Source organism: Stegodyphus dumicola, chromosome 11 (genome assembly GCF_044657685.1).
Source record: "Stegodyphus dumicola isolate Sdum_Otavi_A_Nest chromosome 11, ASM4465768v1".
Lineage (NCBI taxonomy): Eukaryota > Metazoa > Arthropoda > Arachnida > Araneae > Eresidae > Stegodyphus > Stegodyphus dumicola.
Genome location: NC_140778.1, coordinates 53,820,216 through 53,838,757, shown reverse-complemented (window position 1 = coordinate 53,838,757; position 18,542 = coordinate 53,820,216). Strand labels below are relative to the sequence as shown.

Sequence of the window (18,542 nt, the reverse complement as noted above, 5' to 3'; positions counted from 1 at the left end):
TGTTCGAGAATAGCAATTAAACATAGGCAGTAGAAAAGCAGTTAGGTCAGGTAGATATGCAATTCTTATCGCTAAATGGCAAAAGCATAATCTTTGAATTCAGCAGTTTTCTTCAGCAGTCCTAACTAGTTTGTGTCGCGGCTTATACTGAACTTAGAAGTGAGAATCTTACACCTTGAGAGATAAGTCATGTTAGAGCTGATACCCTATCTGTGCGTACTTAGAAGTGAGAAACTTACACCTTGAGAGATAAGTCATGTTAGAGCTGATACCCTATCTGTGCGTTTGAGTTAAAAGTTTAGGCCTGGATCGAGCCGTGGAGGTGCAATCTTTTTTAACCCTTTTCAGTTGGAGAAAGAGGAAGAAGTCTTAAGGAGTAACATCTGAGCTGTACCTGTACTTCAAAGACTTCGGAAACGACTCGCCTGCGTCCATCTAGAAATCGCTGGATCATGGAGACTCCATCACAGAGTGAGGATCATCAAATCCACCACTCCATCAAATGCGCCGAGACACACTGGCTTCGCTGATATGGACTTCCTGAACAAACATGGCATTACATTAGCTTTCCCAAAAAGCCCTATGGCCAAGATGTCACTCCTTTAGACTTCTCCTTGCTCTCCCTACTCAAAAGGGTCATGAAAAGAGGACACCAAGTCTCGGTCCGGGCCATTCAAGAGGCCGAATGGCCGTCCTCTCGAATTACAGCCCGGTAACGAAGGAGCTGTCACTCGTTCAGATTTCTTCCTCTTTTACCGACTGAAAAGTTCATGGAATGAGGACACCAAGTCTCGGTCCAGGCCATTCAAGACGCCGAAGTGCAGCCCCTTGAATTACAGCCCGGTAACGAGGGAGTTGTCACTCCTTCAGACTTCTTCCTCTTCTCTTGACTGAAAAGAGTCATGAAATGAGTAAAACCAAGTCTCGGTCCAGGCCATTCAACGGACCGAATTACCGACCTCTTCAATTACAGCCCGGTAACGAGACAGCTGTCGCTCCTTCAGACTTCTTCCTCTCCTCCCGTTGAAACGTTTCATAAAAAGAGCACATCAAGTCTCGCTCCTGGCCATTTAAGAGACCGAATTACCGCCCTCTTCAATTCCAGCCCGGTAAGTATAGAGCTGTCACTCCTTCAGACTTCTTTCTCTTCTCCCGACTGAAAAGAGTCATGAAATGAAGACACCAAGTTTCTGTCCAGGCCATTCAAGAGGCCGAATTGCGGCCTCTTGTATTACAGTCCGGTAACGAGAGAGCTGTCATTCCTTCAAAATTCTTCCTCTTCTCCCGTTGGAAAGATCCATGAAAAGAGCACATTAAGTCTCTGTCCAGACTATTCAAGAGACCGATTTACCGGCCTTTTCAATTACAGCCCGGTAAGTATAGAGCTGTCACTCCTTCAGACTTCTTTCTCTTCTCCCTACTGAAAAGAGTCTTGAAATGAGGACACCAAGTTTCTGTCCAGGCCATTCAAGAGGCCGAATTGCGGCCTCTTGTATTACAGTCCGGTAACGAGAGAGCTGTCATTCCTTCAAAATTTTTCCTCTTCTCCCGTTGGAAAGATCCATGAAAAGAGCACATTAAGTCTCTGTCCAGACTATTCAAGAGATCGAATTACCGGCCTCTTCAATTACAGCCCGGTAAGTATAGAGCTGTCACTCCTTCAGACTTCTTTCTCTTCTCCCGACTGAAAAGAGTCATGAAAAGAGCACATTAAGTCTCTGCTCAGGCCATTCAAGAGGCCGAATTGCGGCCTCTTGAATTACAGCCCGTTAACGAGAGAGCTGTCTCTTCTTCAGACTTCGTCCTCTTCTACCGACTGAATAGAGTCATGGAATGAGGACATTAAGTCTCGGTCCAGGCCATTCAAAAGGCCGAATTGCGGCCTCTTGAATTACAGCCCGGTAACGAGGGAGCTGAAGAGCATTTCAGTTTCTGTGTTCCAGGAAGCCTTCAGAGATTGGCAGAGTCACTGGAAATGGTGTGTTAATGCAGAAGGAGAACAGTTTGAAAACTACCAAGTCGATATGTCAAAACTGTGAATAGCTTTTTTTTAATTCAGTCCTGCTGCTTTTCGGATAAACCCTGTATATGTCTATTATTACTATTTTGTGAAAATATATGACTTATATGAACTTTTAAGATCAGGATGTATATTTGCATTAGATTATGCTGAAACACAGGTAATTCCGCATTCTGGGAAATCTAATTTAAAAGTATATATTTTTTGGAAAAGTTTTATTAAATAAGAAGTTTATTGTTAAAAATAAATATGTTTCAGTCTGTTTTCATGCTGACTATTCATTTACAGCTTTATGGAATATACGGACGGATCTTCTGCAAAGATTATTTATAACCATGATTATAACAGAATTGGTAAAGCAATTTTCTTCTTTTGAAATTTATTGTTACAATCTTAATAGCTCAGATATTCTCATGATTATACATAAAAAATGTAAAAACTTCAATTCTTAAAATCACATTCCTCACAAAACAACAAAAATAAAATACTGTATATTAAAACTAGACTAAAGTTCCGAAACAAAAGTAACACTGCAGAGTAAAGTAATTACTGCAGGTCACAAATTGAAAAATAAAAATAAAAATAAAAAAAAAAAAAAAAAAAAAAGAATAAAAAACAAAACATGGTGTTACGCTTTACGCAAAATCATCTTCAGGGTTTGATGCCACGAGAGGTGTAGCCATTGCCTTGTTTCTGAGATCTCAAGCGAGCAGATTAGTAAGACGGAAGGCATCCTATATTAATATAATGATTTAAAATGTTCATTATTTGACCAATCTCCTACAAGGTTGTAAATCTTCAGACTAAGGAATTATCAGAGCACTTCTCTAAAATCCATCCTTAAAAATTCAAAAATTAAATTACTGAAATATCAGCAATCTGAATTGTTGCATCCAAACTGAATTGCTGAAATAATGTGATTTTAACATTTTAAAATATTCCATTAGCCAAACATACTGGAAGCTCAAAAGAAAATAAAATGATGTTTTTTTTTTTTTTTTTTTTTTTTTTTTTTTTTTTTTTTTTATATATATATATAAAATAGTAACCGAAACGAATAAAGATAAATAATTACAAAACTTGGTGCACGTTTATAAATTTTTAGTAAAACAAAATTCAGAAATTTGAAAAAGAAATGGATCGGAACCATTGCACGTCCCGTAAATAATACAATACTTGGACCAAATTTATAAATTTCTAGTAAAACAAAATACAGAAATTTTAAAAAGAAATGGATCGAAACCACTGCACATAAAAACAAACCGTAAATAATACAATACTTGGACCAAATTTTTTTAATTTCCAGTAAAACGAAATACAGAAATTTGAAAAAGAAATGGATCGAAACCGCTTCACATCCAGTAAATAATACAGTACTTGGACCAAATTTATAAATTTTTAGTAAAACGAAATACAGAAATTTGAAAAAGAAATGGATCGAAACCACTGCACATCCCGCAAATAATACAATACTTGGACCAAATTTATGAATTTCTAGTAAAATAAAATACAGAAATTTGAAAAAGAGATGGACCAAAACCACTGCACATCCCGAAAATAATACAATAGTTGAACCAAATTTATAAATTTCTAGCAAACAAAATTCATAAATTTGAAAAACATCGAAGTCATTACACCTCGCATACCGAAGTGAACTATTGAAAGCAGTGAGTATGACGCAGTGAACTATGACGCGATTACGGCAAAGCCTCGAAGGCTATCTGCCTAGGGGAGGGATGCCTTCGTGAAGGACTTTCTAAATGAAACTGGCTCGTAAGCACGTTACACATCGGGAAAACCACGTAAACGCCCACGCAATCCCGTTCTCTGGATTCGGATATCGGACCGAGCTACCAGTGTTCAGCGACTTTACCTTTCTACGACTGGTGAGCCCGAAGGGAAAGATGAAAACAAGTCATATTTTAGTTTCAATGAACCATTATTATACAAATTATATAAAATTATTATATAAAATTTCATGAAAAGGGCAAAATGTAACAGTCATTAGGCTACATTTTTCGGTCGAAGAAACACGAAAACTAAGCTACACCCTTCCCAGGATTTGAACTCAAGATTTTCCAAATGCCAGCCGGCCGTGTTGCCAACAAAATTTCCTCATATTCTCTCCTAATTAAAGGGTAATTGGGGAGAAAACAATTAGTCAACAGAATTCAAATAGGGATGACTTGCGGTGCACAATAGTTTGGTTGGGAACCTTTGTACAGCTATTAATCCTTTCAGAAAAAGAAATAAGAAACATAGGCTATGCCCCCACAAGGATTGGAAATCCGGATTCCTAGCTGGCCGTGTTATTAACAAAAATTCCTCAAGTTCTCTCCCATTTGAAAGAAGACTGAGGAGAAAATGTCGAGATGCAGTCAACAAAATTCAAATGGGGAGGAACTACGGTCTACAATATTGGTACTGTTCTGTTTTCAGAACTGCATGTATGCATTCATATATGCATGTATATATGTAAGTACGATTGTATGTGTGTATACATGTACTCATATATGCATATATTTACATACACACCTTCATACATTTCTGAAACCGGTCCCGATAACAGAACACTACTTAAGTGGGAGCTATTTTACAGCTATTTTTGCAACAAGAAACAAGAAACATTATCTATACTTCTCACCAGAATTCAGATTCGTAACTGTTAGCCTAAGATAGTGTCTTTATTAGGCGAAAACAATTCCGACAGTTAGCCAAAGGTAGTGCTAGCTGCACCACAAGAAAACGCAATGAGCAAAACAAATATTGCCTATACAGTGTCACAGAAATAGTCATAAATTCAAATTTCAGAAATCCTCTTTTGAATTTTGTGAACGTCACTTGCACAGTTACAAAATAATCAAAAACGTAACGGGTGGTGGTAGTAGATTTATGGCGAAAAGCTCAATAGGCCATATGCGCCAAACACATGATTCTTTTTTAACATATAAACTAAAAGGAAAAAAATATATAAAGACAATAGCACACTTTTAAAATCGAGGCAAGTAAAATGATATTTAAATGATGGGCTGAAAATGCTGAATATGACTTTGATAATGAGATATGCAGTATAGATATAAAATCCTAAAACATCTGATTAATTAAAATTCCAACATAAAATCTCAGGATAAAAATCAAATTAAATAATAGAAACCGGTTTCCTTGAGGTAGTGAAACAAATTGGTATTGACCTCTCTTCCGATTAAACGGTCGAGAGGCAGGTCGCAGCTATTAAAATACTTCTCACGAAGACTATTAAAATTTGAGAATTCAATTAAAATGTGATAGGCTGAAAGACAAACATTACAAGTTGTACACATAGGCTCGTTCTCAGCTTTCAGAAGGTAGCTATGTGTCACTCTACTGTGACCAATTCTAAGGCGAGTCAAAAGAACTTCCTCCCTGCGATTGCTAGTAGTATCCCAATGCTCTATTTTAGGCTTCACCCTTCTCAACTTGTTATGAAGTTCAATGTCCCAAAGTTGCTGCCAATTCTTTCGGATCTTCTTTTTTATGACACAACGGATATCTTTAAAAGGGATGAGGCGGCCGGATATTTCAACAGCAGATTTCGCTGCGATGTCCGCAAGCTCATTGCCCTTTATTCCTGTATGTCCGGGGACCCAGAAGTACAGAAGTTCAAATCCACCACATGTCAATTTAATATTCAACTTGAGAACATCCACTATCACAGGATTCTCAGTGCTAGAAAAGGATTCTAAAGCTTTCAATGCACTGTAGGATTCCGTATATACAATGAATTTTCGATGGTGTAGCGTTGAGATGTACAAAAGCGCATAATATATGGCAGTCAGTTCGGAGGTTAAGATAGAAGAAGCGTCGTGTAAACGTCTGCCTTCCATGTGGTCACCAATTATAAATGACATGCCTACATGGCAAGCTGACTTAGATCCATCCGTATAAATGGGAACATAACTCCTGTAACTCTGCTTGTGCTCAGCAAAAATTTGTCTGTAGATGCTCTCATTTGTAGTTGTTTTTCCGTAATTGTGGAAAATGTCAAGAAGGTGGATTTGTGCATTTTCCCAAGGTGCAATTTCAAAATGCTGTACTGCCTGTGGGGAAATATCAGACAGGGAGAATTCTTCAATGAGGGGACGAACTCTGACAGGAAAAGAAGGCACACAGGATGGACGTGCCTCAAATAAAAGGTCACAGCTATTGTCACGTATACACAAGTTATAAGGATGGTCAGGTTGAGAAAAAATATTAAAATACTGTAAAAGAGGCAACTCCTCACGCCTCAAACGGAGTAATGGTTCGTAACAGTCAACATAAAGGCTCTGGACAGGAGACGTCCTGAAGGCTCCAGAACAAATCCATAGAGCCTGATGATGAACAGGGTCTAGTTTTAACAACACTGAAGACCGAGCGGATGCATAAAGAGCTGAGCCGTAGTCTAGTCTAGAGCGAACAAGAGCTCTGTAAATGCGAAGCATGCAGCAACGCTCTGCACCCCAGGAGGTGTTCGCAAGGACTTTTAAAATATTTAAAATTTTTGTACCTTTTTTTCTCAAGTTTAGGACATGAGGAAGGAAAGTCAATTTTTGATCGAACATCACCCCTAAAAATTTTACTTCAGATTCTACTGGAATCACAGACCCATTAAGGTATAATTCAGGCTCAGGATGGAGACCTCGCTTTCTACAAAAATGCACACAGACAGTCTTCTGTTTCGAAAACGTAAATCCTTGTCTTTTTGCCCATTCCTGGATCCTGTTCAAAGCGATCTGGAGCTGTCTCTCTACATGTCTCATATCCACACCTCTACAGCTAATTTGTAGATCATCAACATATAAAGAAACTGAAATGGTGGGAGGAAGTTGTTTTAATACAGAATTTATTTTTAGGCTGAAAAGAGTTACACTGAGCACACAGCCTTGAGGCACACCCTCTTCTTGTTGAAAAACATCAGACAAAACAGAGCCAATCATTACTTCAAATGTTCTAGTAATCAAGAAATTCTGAATAAAAATTGGTAGGTTGCCGGGCAAGCCACTCTCGTGAAGATCCCGAAGTATACTGTATCTCCATGCCTTATCATAAGCTTTCTCAATGTCAAAAAATATCGACACAAGGTGACTCCTTCTTACGAAAGCTTTTCGAATGGATGTCTGTAAAAGGAGCATATTATCTACGGTAGTTCTCCCCTTTCGAAAACCGCTTTGATGAGGCGATATAATATTATTCTTTTCCAAGAACTAGACTAGGCGGCTGTGTATCATCTTTTCAAACACTGGTAAGGGCAATTGGCCGATAGTTGGATGGATTTCTCGGATCTTTCCCTGGCTTCGCAATAGGAATGACAACAGCTCGCCTCCATGCACTGGGAAAAGTACACTCCTTCCATACTCTGTTGTAAAGTGTGAGAAGGGCAGTCAGTGACTTATAGGACAGATGCTTTAGCATTTCATAATACACGCCATCCAGACCCGGACAATGTGTCTATGTGTCTGCAACAAAGCTCTCCTTAATTCCAGCATAGTAAAGTCTCTATTGTAAGGCTCAGGTTTGGAAGAGCTAAATTCGATGGGATTGATTTCAGAGTGAAGCTTGATAGACAGAAATGCAGGTGAATAGTTTCTGCTGGAAGAAACGGCAGCAAATATCTCACCTATAGTATTTGCAATTTCTTCTATGGAGCTAATCACTCGGCCATCTTTTTCCAAAAAGGAAAGTGAGTAGTCTTTATATATGCCGCATGCTTTTCGAACTCTTTCCCAAACTCGCTTACTAGGCGTGGAGGATGTTATTGACGACACATAGGAAATCCAAGAATTCTTTTGGCTCTGCCTCCTTACTTTTCGTGCATTTGCTTTGGCTCTTTTAAATGCTATGAGGTTTCGCAGAGTAGGATACCTACGAAAAATACCACATGCTTTTTTCTGTTTTTTCAGTGCTTCATGACAGTCGCGATTCCACCACGGTTTCGAATATTTAAGTATTTTTCCTGATGTTCTAGGAATCGAAAGCATAGCTGCCTGAATAATAGTATTTGTAACAGCATCAACAGCATCATCGATATGCGCATCTTCTACCATTTCATCTGTGAACTCTGCAATGGAAGAGAAGAGTTCCCAGTCTGCCCTGTCCAGAATAAACCGAGGGACTCTCGACATGGGGTTTGCTCCTCTTCGTGCAAGAGATACAAAAATGGGATAATGATCGCTGTTGTACAGGTCATTTCCGACACTAAAAGTGCAAAATGGCAACAGAGATGGTGAACAGATGGCAAGGTCGAGAGCGTGGAAAGTCCTTGAAGGCTCATGGAAGTATGTATCCTGCCCATTATTCAGGAGACAAAGGTTATGATCTTCGATCATCTGCTCCATTTGTCTTCCTCGGCAATTTGTATCTTTACTACCCCAGAGTGGACTATGGCCGTTAAAATCTCCTATTATGATAAAAGGCTCAGGCAGCTGCTCTATTCAATTATTTAAATCTCTTGCTGATAAATGTGCTCATTTGGAGGCAAATACAAAGAAACAAATGAAGCAACAATATCAAAATTTATTTGAGTAGCGACAACTTGGAGGGATGTCGTCAAAGAAAGTACATTTGAGGGATAATCCAGTGAGGTGAGGAGACCTCCAGCTCCACTGGCACGCTCACCTGCAAGGTTATCCTTCCTGACGAAAGAAAACCTCCGAAGTTTTGCATGCTGTTCTGGTTTCAGATTTGTTTCCTGTATTATTACTAAGCACACAGGATGATACACATTTATTATAGATTTGATGTCAAGTAAATTTCGGTGGAAACAGCGACAGTTCCATGACACGAGGGTGGCCATTATGAATGGTTTTTGTTTTTTCTGTGCTCTTCTTTTGTTTTTCGTGGAAGTAGATGTACGGGAACTTCCATTCCCTCCTCCACTTCCATACTGTCTGAATCTAGAGATTCAGAATTCATCTCATCAAGAGAACTATTGCTGTGACTTCTATTTTTATTTGATATTTTTTGTGTGGCAGTTTTGGGCTTACTTTGAATAACTGTTTCTTTTTTTTTTTTTTTTTTTTTTTTTTTTTTTTTTTTTGTACTATATGGGTTGCATTTTCTTTTTTCTTGTTGGATATAGGCGGATGAGTTTTATTTGGTAGGGTCTGTGTGCCTATTGATGTTTGGGTGGCAACTGTACGAGATGATTTAACAGCACTCGCGTATGATGTATTTGGTCGAAGCTGTGTGCTCTGGACTAATTTTCTGGCTTCGGAGTAAGAGATGTTCCTAGTAACTTTTGTAGTCTGGATTTCTTTTTCCGATTTCCATTTTGGGCACAAGCGAGAAAATGCTGGGTGCTCACCCTTTCAATTTATACACAAAGGGGCAGCGGTACAATTATCAGAATCGTGGCCAATCTGTGAGCATCGGGCGCATGTGAGGCTGCCACAACAAGACGTCTTAGAATGGCCGAAACGCTGGCATTGGAAACATCGCATAGGGTTTGGAATATAAGGTCTTACAGGAATTTTTAGATATCCGGCCTTAATATTCTTAGGCAGATCAGGTGTGTTGAAGGTAAGGATCACGTGTTTCGTGTCTATCAACTTACCTTCTTTACGCATCTTGATCCGCCTTACACCGCAGACATTTTGGTCGGATAGCTCAGAAGCGATCTCTTCTTCAGAAACATACAGAAGGTCGAATTCTGAGATTACACCACAACAATAGTTCAGTGACTTATGTGCTGTTACAGTGACATTCGCTTGCCCAAGTTTAGTTATCTGAAGTAAAGAAGCAGACTGGATGGCTGAGGTTGTATCAATAAGCAAATCTCCGGAGCGGAGACGCTTTATATTTCTCGGCTCACCAATAAGGGACTGGATGTATTTGTTTATTACGAAAGGAGACATCTTATGCATTTCGCCATAAGGACTAGAGATGACTAGGAAACGGGGACTATTGTTATGATTTTTTTCATTTGCATCTGTACGTAACTTTTTTGCAAAATTTTCAGAACTAGGTTGAGTGACAGGTTGAGTGACTGGTTTAGTAGTAGACGTTTCAGATTTAGGTTGAATGACTGGTTTATTAGTAGATGTTTCAGAACTAGATTGAGTGACTGGTTTAGTAGTAGACGTTTCAGAACTAGGTTGAGAGACTGGAGTAACTTCAAAATCTTTTATTAAAAAAATATGTGAATTTGCCATATTGAAAATAGAAAAGATTCGGGTCCGACGGCTCCGCCCACCCCGGAGCCCAACAAGGGAACACAGATTCCTGTGTTAGGGCTAGCCGGACCTATACGCAAACTGAAGCCCCACAGTCGGCTTTCCCGAAAGCAGGTACTCCCGAGAGCTTGACCCCAAGCCACTGACACAAGGACTAATGACCAGCCGATTGACACCCGTGAGGATGACTAAGGTGCCTCCCGTTTAGCTGAAGCAGAGGCCAAAGCAGTGTGTTGGGGACAGTACCTCGCCCCTCAACTACCAGGACCCTCCTTTCCAGCGACACGGGTCTCCACGCACGGCAAACACGTCGGCAGTTTTCTCGCCACTCGAGAACTAGAGACAAGGTCTGTTCCAGTTTCTCGTGACGAGCCCCAAACTCCGTAGAGAGAAACCACGAGGGAGAAGGGAAGGGAGAAAGTTCCAGCTAAGAGGAGAGGAGACGGAAAAGAGGATAGATCACTGGGGCTCCAGGATCGTGACACCCGTCTCACCAAGAAGATGATCCCCTGAATGGCTAGGGTTCCTCGGGATTGCCACACCCGTACTCACAAAAGTGAGCCCCCTTAGGGAAAAAACGTAACGGGAAAAATGACTTGATATTACATGCAAATATTTTTAACATCTTAAATATTTTTATAATCAATTCAAATGCTTATTGAATGCTTCTTAATTGTCCGATTATTTTCAGGTAACAATTTGTGAAAGGCTAATTTTAATTGCCATATTCTGCCACTCAGCCTTGAAACTAAAGTCATTTTTACCTCCATTAATAAAAAATTCCATATTCTCCCAATACCAATCTACCAATTTTAAATGTGTAGTTACTTTACAGATCGGTAGGTGGCGCCACTAAAATAGTTGTTTTTACACATTTTTTTTTTCCTCTTCGCCATTTTATTCAAATTTGCATGATTACATTTATTATTATTTGATATTCATAATTTTTTACGTTTCACAAAATATTTATTTCTTTTGCTGTTTTTTATGGTGCGTATAAGAAAACTTTCAGAAACGCATATTCACATATTCGAGAGTTCTTTGGTTCGATTCCCGGTGAAGGCATTGCTCATTTTTCAAGTCTCCTGCATCCAAAAAGAATCCTGGCGTCTTTACAGTATTAGGTACGGTCGTGGAATAGCAAGCTTAAACTAATAAGCAGCAACGTGGTCAAAAGGCAGAACACGCTCTCCTACTAAAGTAACTCAGACTTCAGCTTAAATACTTGTTTCTACCTTATTTATAAAAATTGTAATTCTGAAAACTCATTCTGACAGGGAAATGTAGGTATGAAATTAGAATGTATAGGAAAGGCTTGTTCCAAAATAAAAATAACTGTTAGAAAAATAAACAAATCCCTACAATATAATTTCAGTAGTTAAAATTGAACGTGTTGTTTCCAGTAATGATTGTACATGCATATGCGATTTTTAAATACCAAATTTGAGAAGTTCTGGATTATACCGTAATATTTTTTTCACGAAAAATCTGTTCAGGACTTCAAATAAAGTATCACTCCTAGTTTATCGATTTTAACCGAAACCTTTTATGCTATTCTCACTGATATAAAAAACCTTAAACAATAAAATTCGAGTAAAGTACCACTTCCGTTTGTCCAATTTTATCCCAAATCTACTCAACTCTTTACATGAATACAGAATTTTGAAGATACTAATGCATTTCCATATATGGACTCAGAGAAATCTATTAAGATAGACAGACCATCGGATACGTGACCTTGATGCAAACAGAGAAATCAAAAACACAATTACTAGATTGAGGACCCGCCGTTTTAGAAGAATGAAAATTAATGCAAACGGTACCAGATCATATAGAACTTGTAGAAACTGCCCCGAAACGAAGCTTTCTCCAGAACGCATCTTCACCTTACAGAGGCTGTTCGCACATTTTTTAGACAATTTTGGTAAGCGGTAATAAAAATTCGTTTGCTGCAAAAGAAGTAATTGCAATTGTACTGTGTTTTTAAAAGTCAAAATTATCGTCTGTGGCTGAAAAGTTTTGTTTTTATTCAAAATGGCGAATTTAACAAAGCAGTGGTTCGAAGGCTTCATTTACGCTCTTTCCGAAGAGAAATATGCATACTCCGTTATCCAAAAACGATGTGAGAGTCATGGTTTTGTTACATCTAAAGCGTCGATAGGTAATATCATTAACAAGAAAGGAAAAAAACGTCAAATTGGAGCCTCAAGTGGGACAAAAATTCTAAACAAGTATCCAAGGAAAAAACGAACATCTTCGACTATTGCAAAGGTACGTTGTTTAATGTTAAAAGAAAATCCCTTTAGTCAAAGGACAGTTGCAAAATCGTTAAAATGCTCGGTGTCTACTGTAAACAAAATGATGAACGTTGATTTATATCTTAAGAAAGCGAAAAAACGCAATGTGCATTGTCTTCTTCCAAAGCATATCGCTCAACGCAGGACACGCTGCAGAATTCTATATGAGAAACACTTATCCAAAGAAAAATGGAAAACAATTGTCACAATAGATGAAACATGTGTGTATTTAAATGATTGTAGCAAAAAAAGAGCCATTTATTATCATAAAAGGGATGGAAAAAATTTAAGTACATGGTTCAAAGAATCGAAAGAGAGTTTTTCTAAGGGATTCATAATTGTTGCTGGTTTTTTCTTATAATGGCAAGTTAAAAATAAAGAGAGTGCAAAAAAATGTCAAGATTAACTCCAAATACTATCAGGAATATATTTTATCGCCATTTTTTCTGGATAAAATATCATCGCTTTGCCCACAGTGCCATCAATCTGTGAGACTCCATCAGGACAAAGCTAGCAGTCACACATCAAAATCCACTGTAAATTTCCTAAAAGAAATGGAACAAAAAACTGGTATCAAGGCCATACCCTTCACTGATATCCCTGCTAAATCTCCCGATGTGTCATCTATGGATTTTTGTGCTTTCGGACTTTTAAAAACTGCATTATCCAAACGTTGTCCCAAAACCCTAACAGGACTCTGGAAAGCTGTTCAGGAGGAATGGAATAGAATACCTCTTCTGCCACTTCAAAAGGCATTATTATCCTGGAAATTGCGGTGTCAAAAGATAGTTCAGAATAAGGGATGTCAAATAGAACATTTAAAACACAAGAATTTTATGCAATTTAGTTTTGTGAATACAATATACATCGTCTAAAAAATGTGTGAACAGCCTCTGTATAAGGTATTTCTCCCGCCTTCTTAACATGCCTTCGTAGTCTAGTGGTCAGCACGTTCGACGCGTATTCGAGAGATCCGTGGTTCGAGTCCCGGCGAAGGCGTTGCGCATTTTTCACGTTTCCTGCTTCAAAAAATACCTAATGATTCTACAACCTGTCCGGCAATACTTAAAGTTCTGCAAAGCTTGGGGGGGGGGAATTTCCTTTCCAAGGAGAGGCTGTATAGTGAAAAGACTGTCGAACTGGCAGAAGCACTGATTTCTACGCATGGATCCATTTGACTTCTGAAAGGACGCGACACTAAGCAACCAACGAAAATGAGTGCAGAAAGTTTGAACACGGAAAAGGAAATCTTTTGAAAGTTTAACATAATTGTTACCGTGGATGTAAAAAATCCTCACGTACATTTAGACATCATTCTGAAAATTTTAAAAACGTGCTGTGGGAACCCTAGTTCCTGCTTATTCACTGAAAACCCACAATCGAATTTTTGGACTAAAAATGTTATCTATGTAGACTGTTGGATGGTAAAAAGGGGGAAGATAGTTTAGTGTACTGTGATGAAATTTTATATCATTAATTTAAAACTTATATATCCAATGCTTAACGTATTTGTAATGTTTCAAAACACTAAAATGATATTGGAGCAGACTTAATTTTTATTATTTCTTTATTCTCTCACAACAAAAAAATTTGTTTTTCAGAATTGCCAGCAGGCATTTTGCGAGAACCATTTTTCAACGTAGATCGACCACAGTAAGTTATCAGCCATTCTGAATTCTTAGCCACTTTTAAAAAATTTTGTAGCCTTCTTCAATTTTTTTTAACACGGTTTACATTTTATAACACTTTTCTTTTTTATAATGCACTATTATTTCTATGACGTCATTTCAAGAGTCAAGGATTTTTCGCTATAGCTGTTTCACCGTTGATCTTTCGCCGACAGGACAATCCCCAGGCGGCTCACTCGCCGTGAGCCTTTCCCCGTCAAGTAGAAAAGAAATACGTAAAAAACGTTACTTATGATATATCCAAATGTTTACAAATACGGGATATAAAGAAATTATACGTAGTTAATTAGAAAATTATATCATTATCAAATAGAACAATTTTATCACATTTCATAATTATAGGCTAAACCTCTGTATACAATATAAGTTATACATTTAGAACTGACCTATTTCATTGGACTGTAGTTTTCAGAAGTCTTTGAAGACAATAAAGGCCCATACGGCCGGCTTCTTTTATTAGCAGCGATTTTTGGCAATAATCGCATCTATACAAAAACAAAATAACAAGACTTGCACAAACTCGGTTTCCATGTACACATTGACCTACTTTCACTTAAAAAAATCACAGTATTGCACAAACTAGGCATTGCGCAATCCCTTGACTTTGTCCATGTACACATCGATATATTTTCACTTGAAAAGCCAAAGGAGCATCCAATTCTAGGTAAAAGTATATTTATGGAACATTCAATTACTCGGGTTACCATAAATGAAACCACTTGGCGATAAACGAAACAACAACTGAGCGATAAATGAAACAACAATTTCGCGATAAACGAAACAACAACCGAGCGATAAATGAAACAACAATTTCGCGATAAATGAAACAACAACTTCGCGATAACCGAAACAACAACTTCGGGATAAATGAAACAACAACTTCGCGATAAATGAAACAAGAACTTGGCGATAAACGAAACCACAACTTAGCGATAAATAAAACAACTTCGCTATAATACAAGGGGTAACCTTCAATCTACTTTAATCACAAATATTTTCTGACCTTATTTTTTATATAACTGATAATATAAATATCAATTGAACTTAGCACAAATTATACAAATTCTGATTTACACGAATTAGATGTATTATTAATAAATAAAGATTCAAATCAATAAGCCACTTAATTGCTTTTAAATCTCTCAGGTTGTTGAGCAGTTAACGATAAATTAAATGTGCAATGCAAAAATGATGATCAGTTTTGCGGAAATGCAAAAGCTGTGAATACGGAAGCGCATGCAGGATAAAGTCTAAGTTTCATACAGCGAAAATGCTTTCCAAACCGAATGGATGATAAATGCATGGTACAAAAAATTTCCGAAGACATTTCCAAATGTTTTGCATTACTGATATTCAGAATTATATGTCTTTAAAATTAAATTTTCTGAAATGCTTCTTTATTTATTACCTGATATCAATTATGTACAACAAAAATTTTACAATTTTTTTGTTATTCATTGGAATATTTTTTCTCAGCTCTCTCAATTGGGGAGCACTCGGTCCCATGATTGCTCGAGAAATGTTACAAGCAGTCTTCGGAGAAGGTAAAATAATCATACATGTTAAAATATTAGTGAGCGTACGTATACATGTAAAAAAGTGAGAAAAAAATTTCAAAAAAATTAAATAAATAAATAAAATAATCAGACTTTCAGATGCTATATCACACCCAAATGAGAGTTTTTTTAACGTTTTGTGTGTTACCTTTATTTATTAAATATCATGTTTTTCGCACTTTAGTTCCATGAACGCCATGAACTTTAGTTCAGCAGTAATATCACAAAACAATTTAAAAAGAGCATATCTTTAGAATCTCCGATACACAATCCCGCGGGCTGGAGACAAAAACTTTTTTTTCGTACAGTGTTGCCATTCCTCGCTTTGAAATCGTTGAGTTTGTTAATCAAAAATTCGTTAAAGTGTTACAAAACACGAAACCGATAAAAAGAAAAAATTCCAAAGTTGGGCTTCCAGATGTCCGTATTCTAATAGAAGACTACGTTATTCAAATTTGATGTCTCTAGGTGCCGTTGTTTTTTCATAGTGCGAGAAAAATATATACGTTCATTGAGATTCTTCATTATTTAATTTCTTTAAATATAATGCAGGACTCTAATATTTGGTGGCAACAGTTTGAAAAGTGAAACGCCGTTTGTAGCGAACCAACGCAAAATGCCTAAGATAAATTAATAGCCCTTCTGTTCTAACGCCCTTTGGGCTAAACATGTAGAGCTCTGTTTAATTCTTTTGCGTCGATATGGGCCAAAATGTGTTCCTGTCAAAGAGCTAAAACACACTTATACGAATTTTTGTTGGAATGAATTTCTTTCCACGGATAATTAGAATTTCATGAGAAGACTTAGGTTATATAAAAATCCATGCAATATTCAATAAACGTATTTTGCGAATGCTTTAGTATGTTAGCAAACAGTTTGAATACCCTGATTGCTAAAAGACTTTTAAAACTTTGCTTGACAGTTAGAGCGAAATCATTTGCGAAAGAAAAATGGCGAAATCAAATGTAATAAGCAGGCATGTGTATGTTAATCTCCGCTAAAACACTCTGGACATTTAAATAAAATATCAAGCTCATAAAATATACATATAAATAATATGATTTCGTGAAAATATCTTTCCGAAGATTTAAAATTAGTAAATCTTTCAACTTTTAACAGAAATATGCCTTCGATTAAGACTTAGTTGTATACATAAACTTAGGTGGAACACCACTTATCTGATGAGTACAAATCTGAAAAATACTGAAGTAATATAAATTATATTTTCCAAAACTGGGAAAAGAAATATTTTTGAATATCCATAATATTATTTATGAAGTGTAGAGCAACATTAAACATAGGTTTGCTTTTTTTTCAATCTGTTCAAATATTTCAGTCTGTCAATAGTCATCAAAATCACTGCTCTCTCGTAAGTGAAGTCATCAATGATCAGTCGTTGCAGAATTGTTTATTTAACTGAAGTCACCATCGATCATTCGTTGTAGAATTGCTTAAATATGATGTGCGAATCATTTGATGCACCATAGCAACCACAAATGTTTGCCGTCTTGGAAATCAGATAAAAGCATAGGATTAAATCAGCTTACCCAGCTTTTATTTTTAACGGAATAAATATTTCCGATAATTTAACTTTTATAACTAATACTGTCAAGATGTCGACTTTTATGTCCCTCTTGTAATCGCGCTCGTAATTTTTCTAAAAGCTGTTGATAAATGGCGCGCGGAATAGCTGCTATCTCATAATATTATGCTTTTATTGGATTATTACTCTCAGTTTATTTTTTTATACCAGACTATACTGTCCTCATAAAGAAATCAATGGAGAAAGATCAAGTTTCTTTTGAGGCTGTGGAATTTCGTCTCTAGGAGCAATCAAGTTATTGGGGAACATTATTTAATCAAGAATACGAACAGGAAACGTTTGAACTATGACATGAGGCCTCCTCCTTTTGAATTCAAATCTTCTGTTGTTATAGCTTTCATATTCTTGTAAACAGGCTGCCCAAAGTACTGGTCATTCCCTCTCGACTTCTAGCCTCTGGCCCATTTTCTCCGTTTTACAGAAATCATGGCTGTTCTGCTTGTTTCCCATTTGTAGAGGAATAGTTTGTTGGTCCATGATTCTTTAAATTAACACTGGGGTAATAACCGTACAACTACATTATAATCCTTCTTTTTATGAACGTGTTTTATACAAAAAAGCGTTCACCTGTACAACGTTCAGTGGCCACTAAAATTCCCAGAATGGACCTGCCCTTAATAACCACCCGCGGGTTCCAGCAGAAAACATCGCGCACAAAAACGTGGCGGAGAAAACAACGCAAGGTGAAAATTGACGTGGTACAAAACATCCTGTGAGAAAAAAAAAAAAGAAAAGAAAAGAAAAGAAAGCAGTTCTAAAACATCGTGGTACAAAATATCGTCGTCGAAAATAAAGCGGTTTAAAAACGTCGTCGTCGAAAATATCGTCCCAAAAAATAAAGTACCTACAAATCATCACATGACGATAACATCACACATATGCGTTTTTCAGAATTTACAAGTTGTAAATGCATATTAGCATAAGGATATGGAAACGCAAGAAATGCTAACGACACTTTAAGAATAAACAGAAATAAAACAAGATATAATTTTCGCCAAAACAATATCAGATTAACAAACATGAAAGATAGTTAATTAATTTGATAATTAACTGAGCACTTTTTATAGTGGTAACCTGACGCAGTTATTTATCTTCCTTTTTCTACACATGTTTAGGCTGTATTTTTCATGAGAAAATTATGAGTAAAACTTTATAAAAAAAAAGATTAATTCATTAATGACCTTTGTTA

General features: G+C 37.1%; 1 protein-coding gene across 5 annotated transcripts in view; it reads left to right on the top strand.

The window, feature by feature from the left end:
• The window catches only part of LOC118183565 (neprilysin-2-like), a 181,608-nt gene that overhangs the window by 131,796 nt on the left and 31,270 nt on the right, over positions 1 to 18,542 (top strand). For 4 of the 5 annotated variants that reach the window (XM_085826442.1, XM_085826441.1, XM_085826443.1 and 1 more), the window contains 3 exons: positions 2,309 to 2,373; positions 14,108 to 14,159; positions 15,671 to 15,738. In XM_085826442.1, coding sequence (XP_085682568.1) covers positions 2,309 to 2,373; positions 14,108 to 14,159; positions 15,671 to 15,738 — 185 coding nt within the window. The remainder of the gene's footprint in view (positions 1 to 2,308; positions 2,374 to 14,107; positions 14,160 to 15,670; positions 15,739 to 18,542) is intronic. The other variant, XM_085826444.1, reaches the window with a different exon arrangement.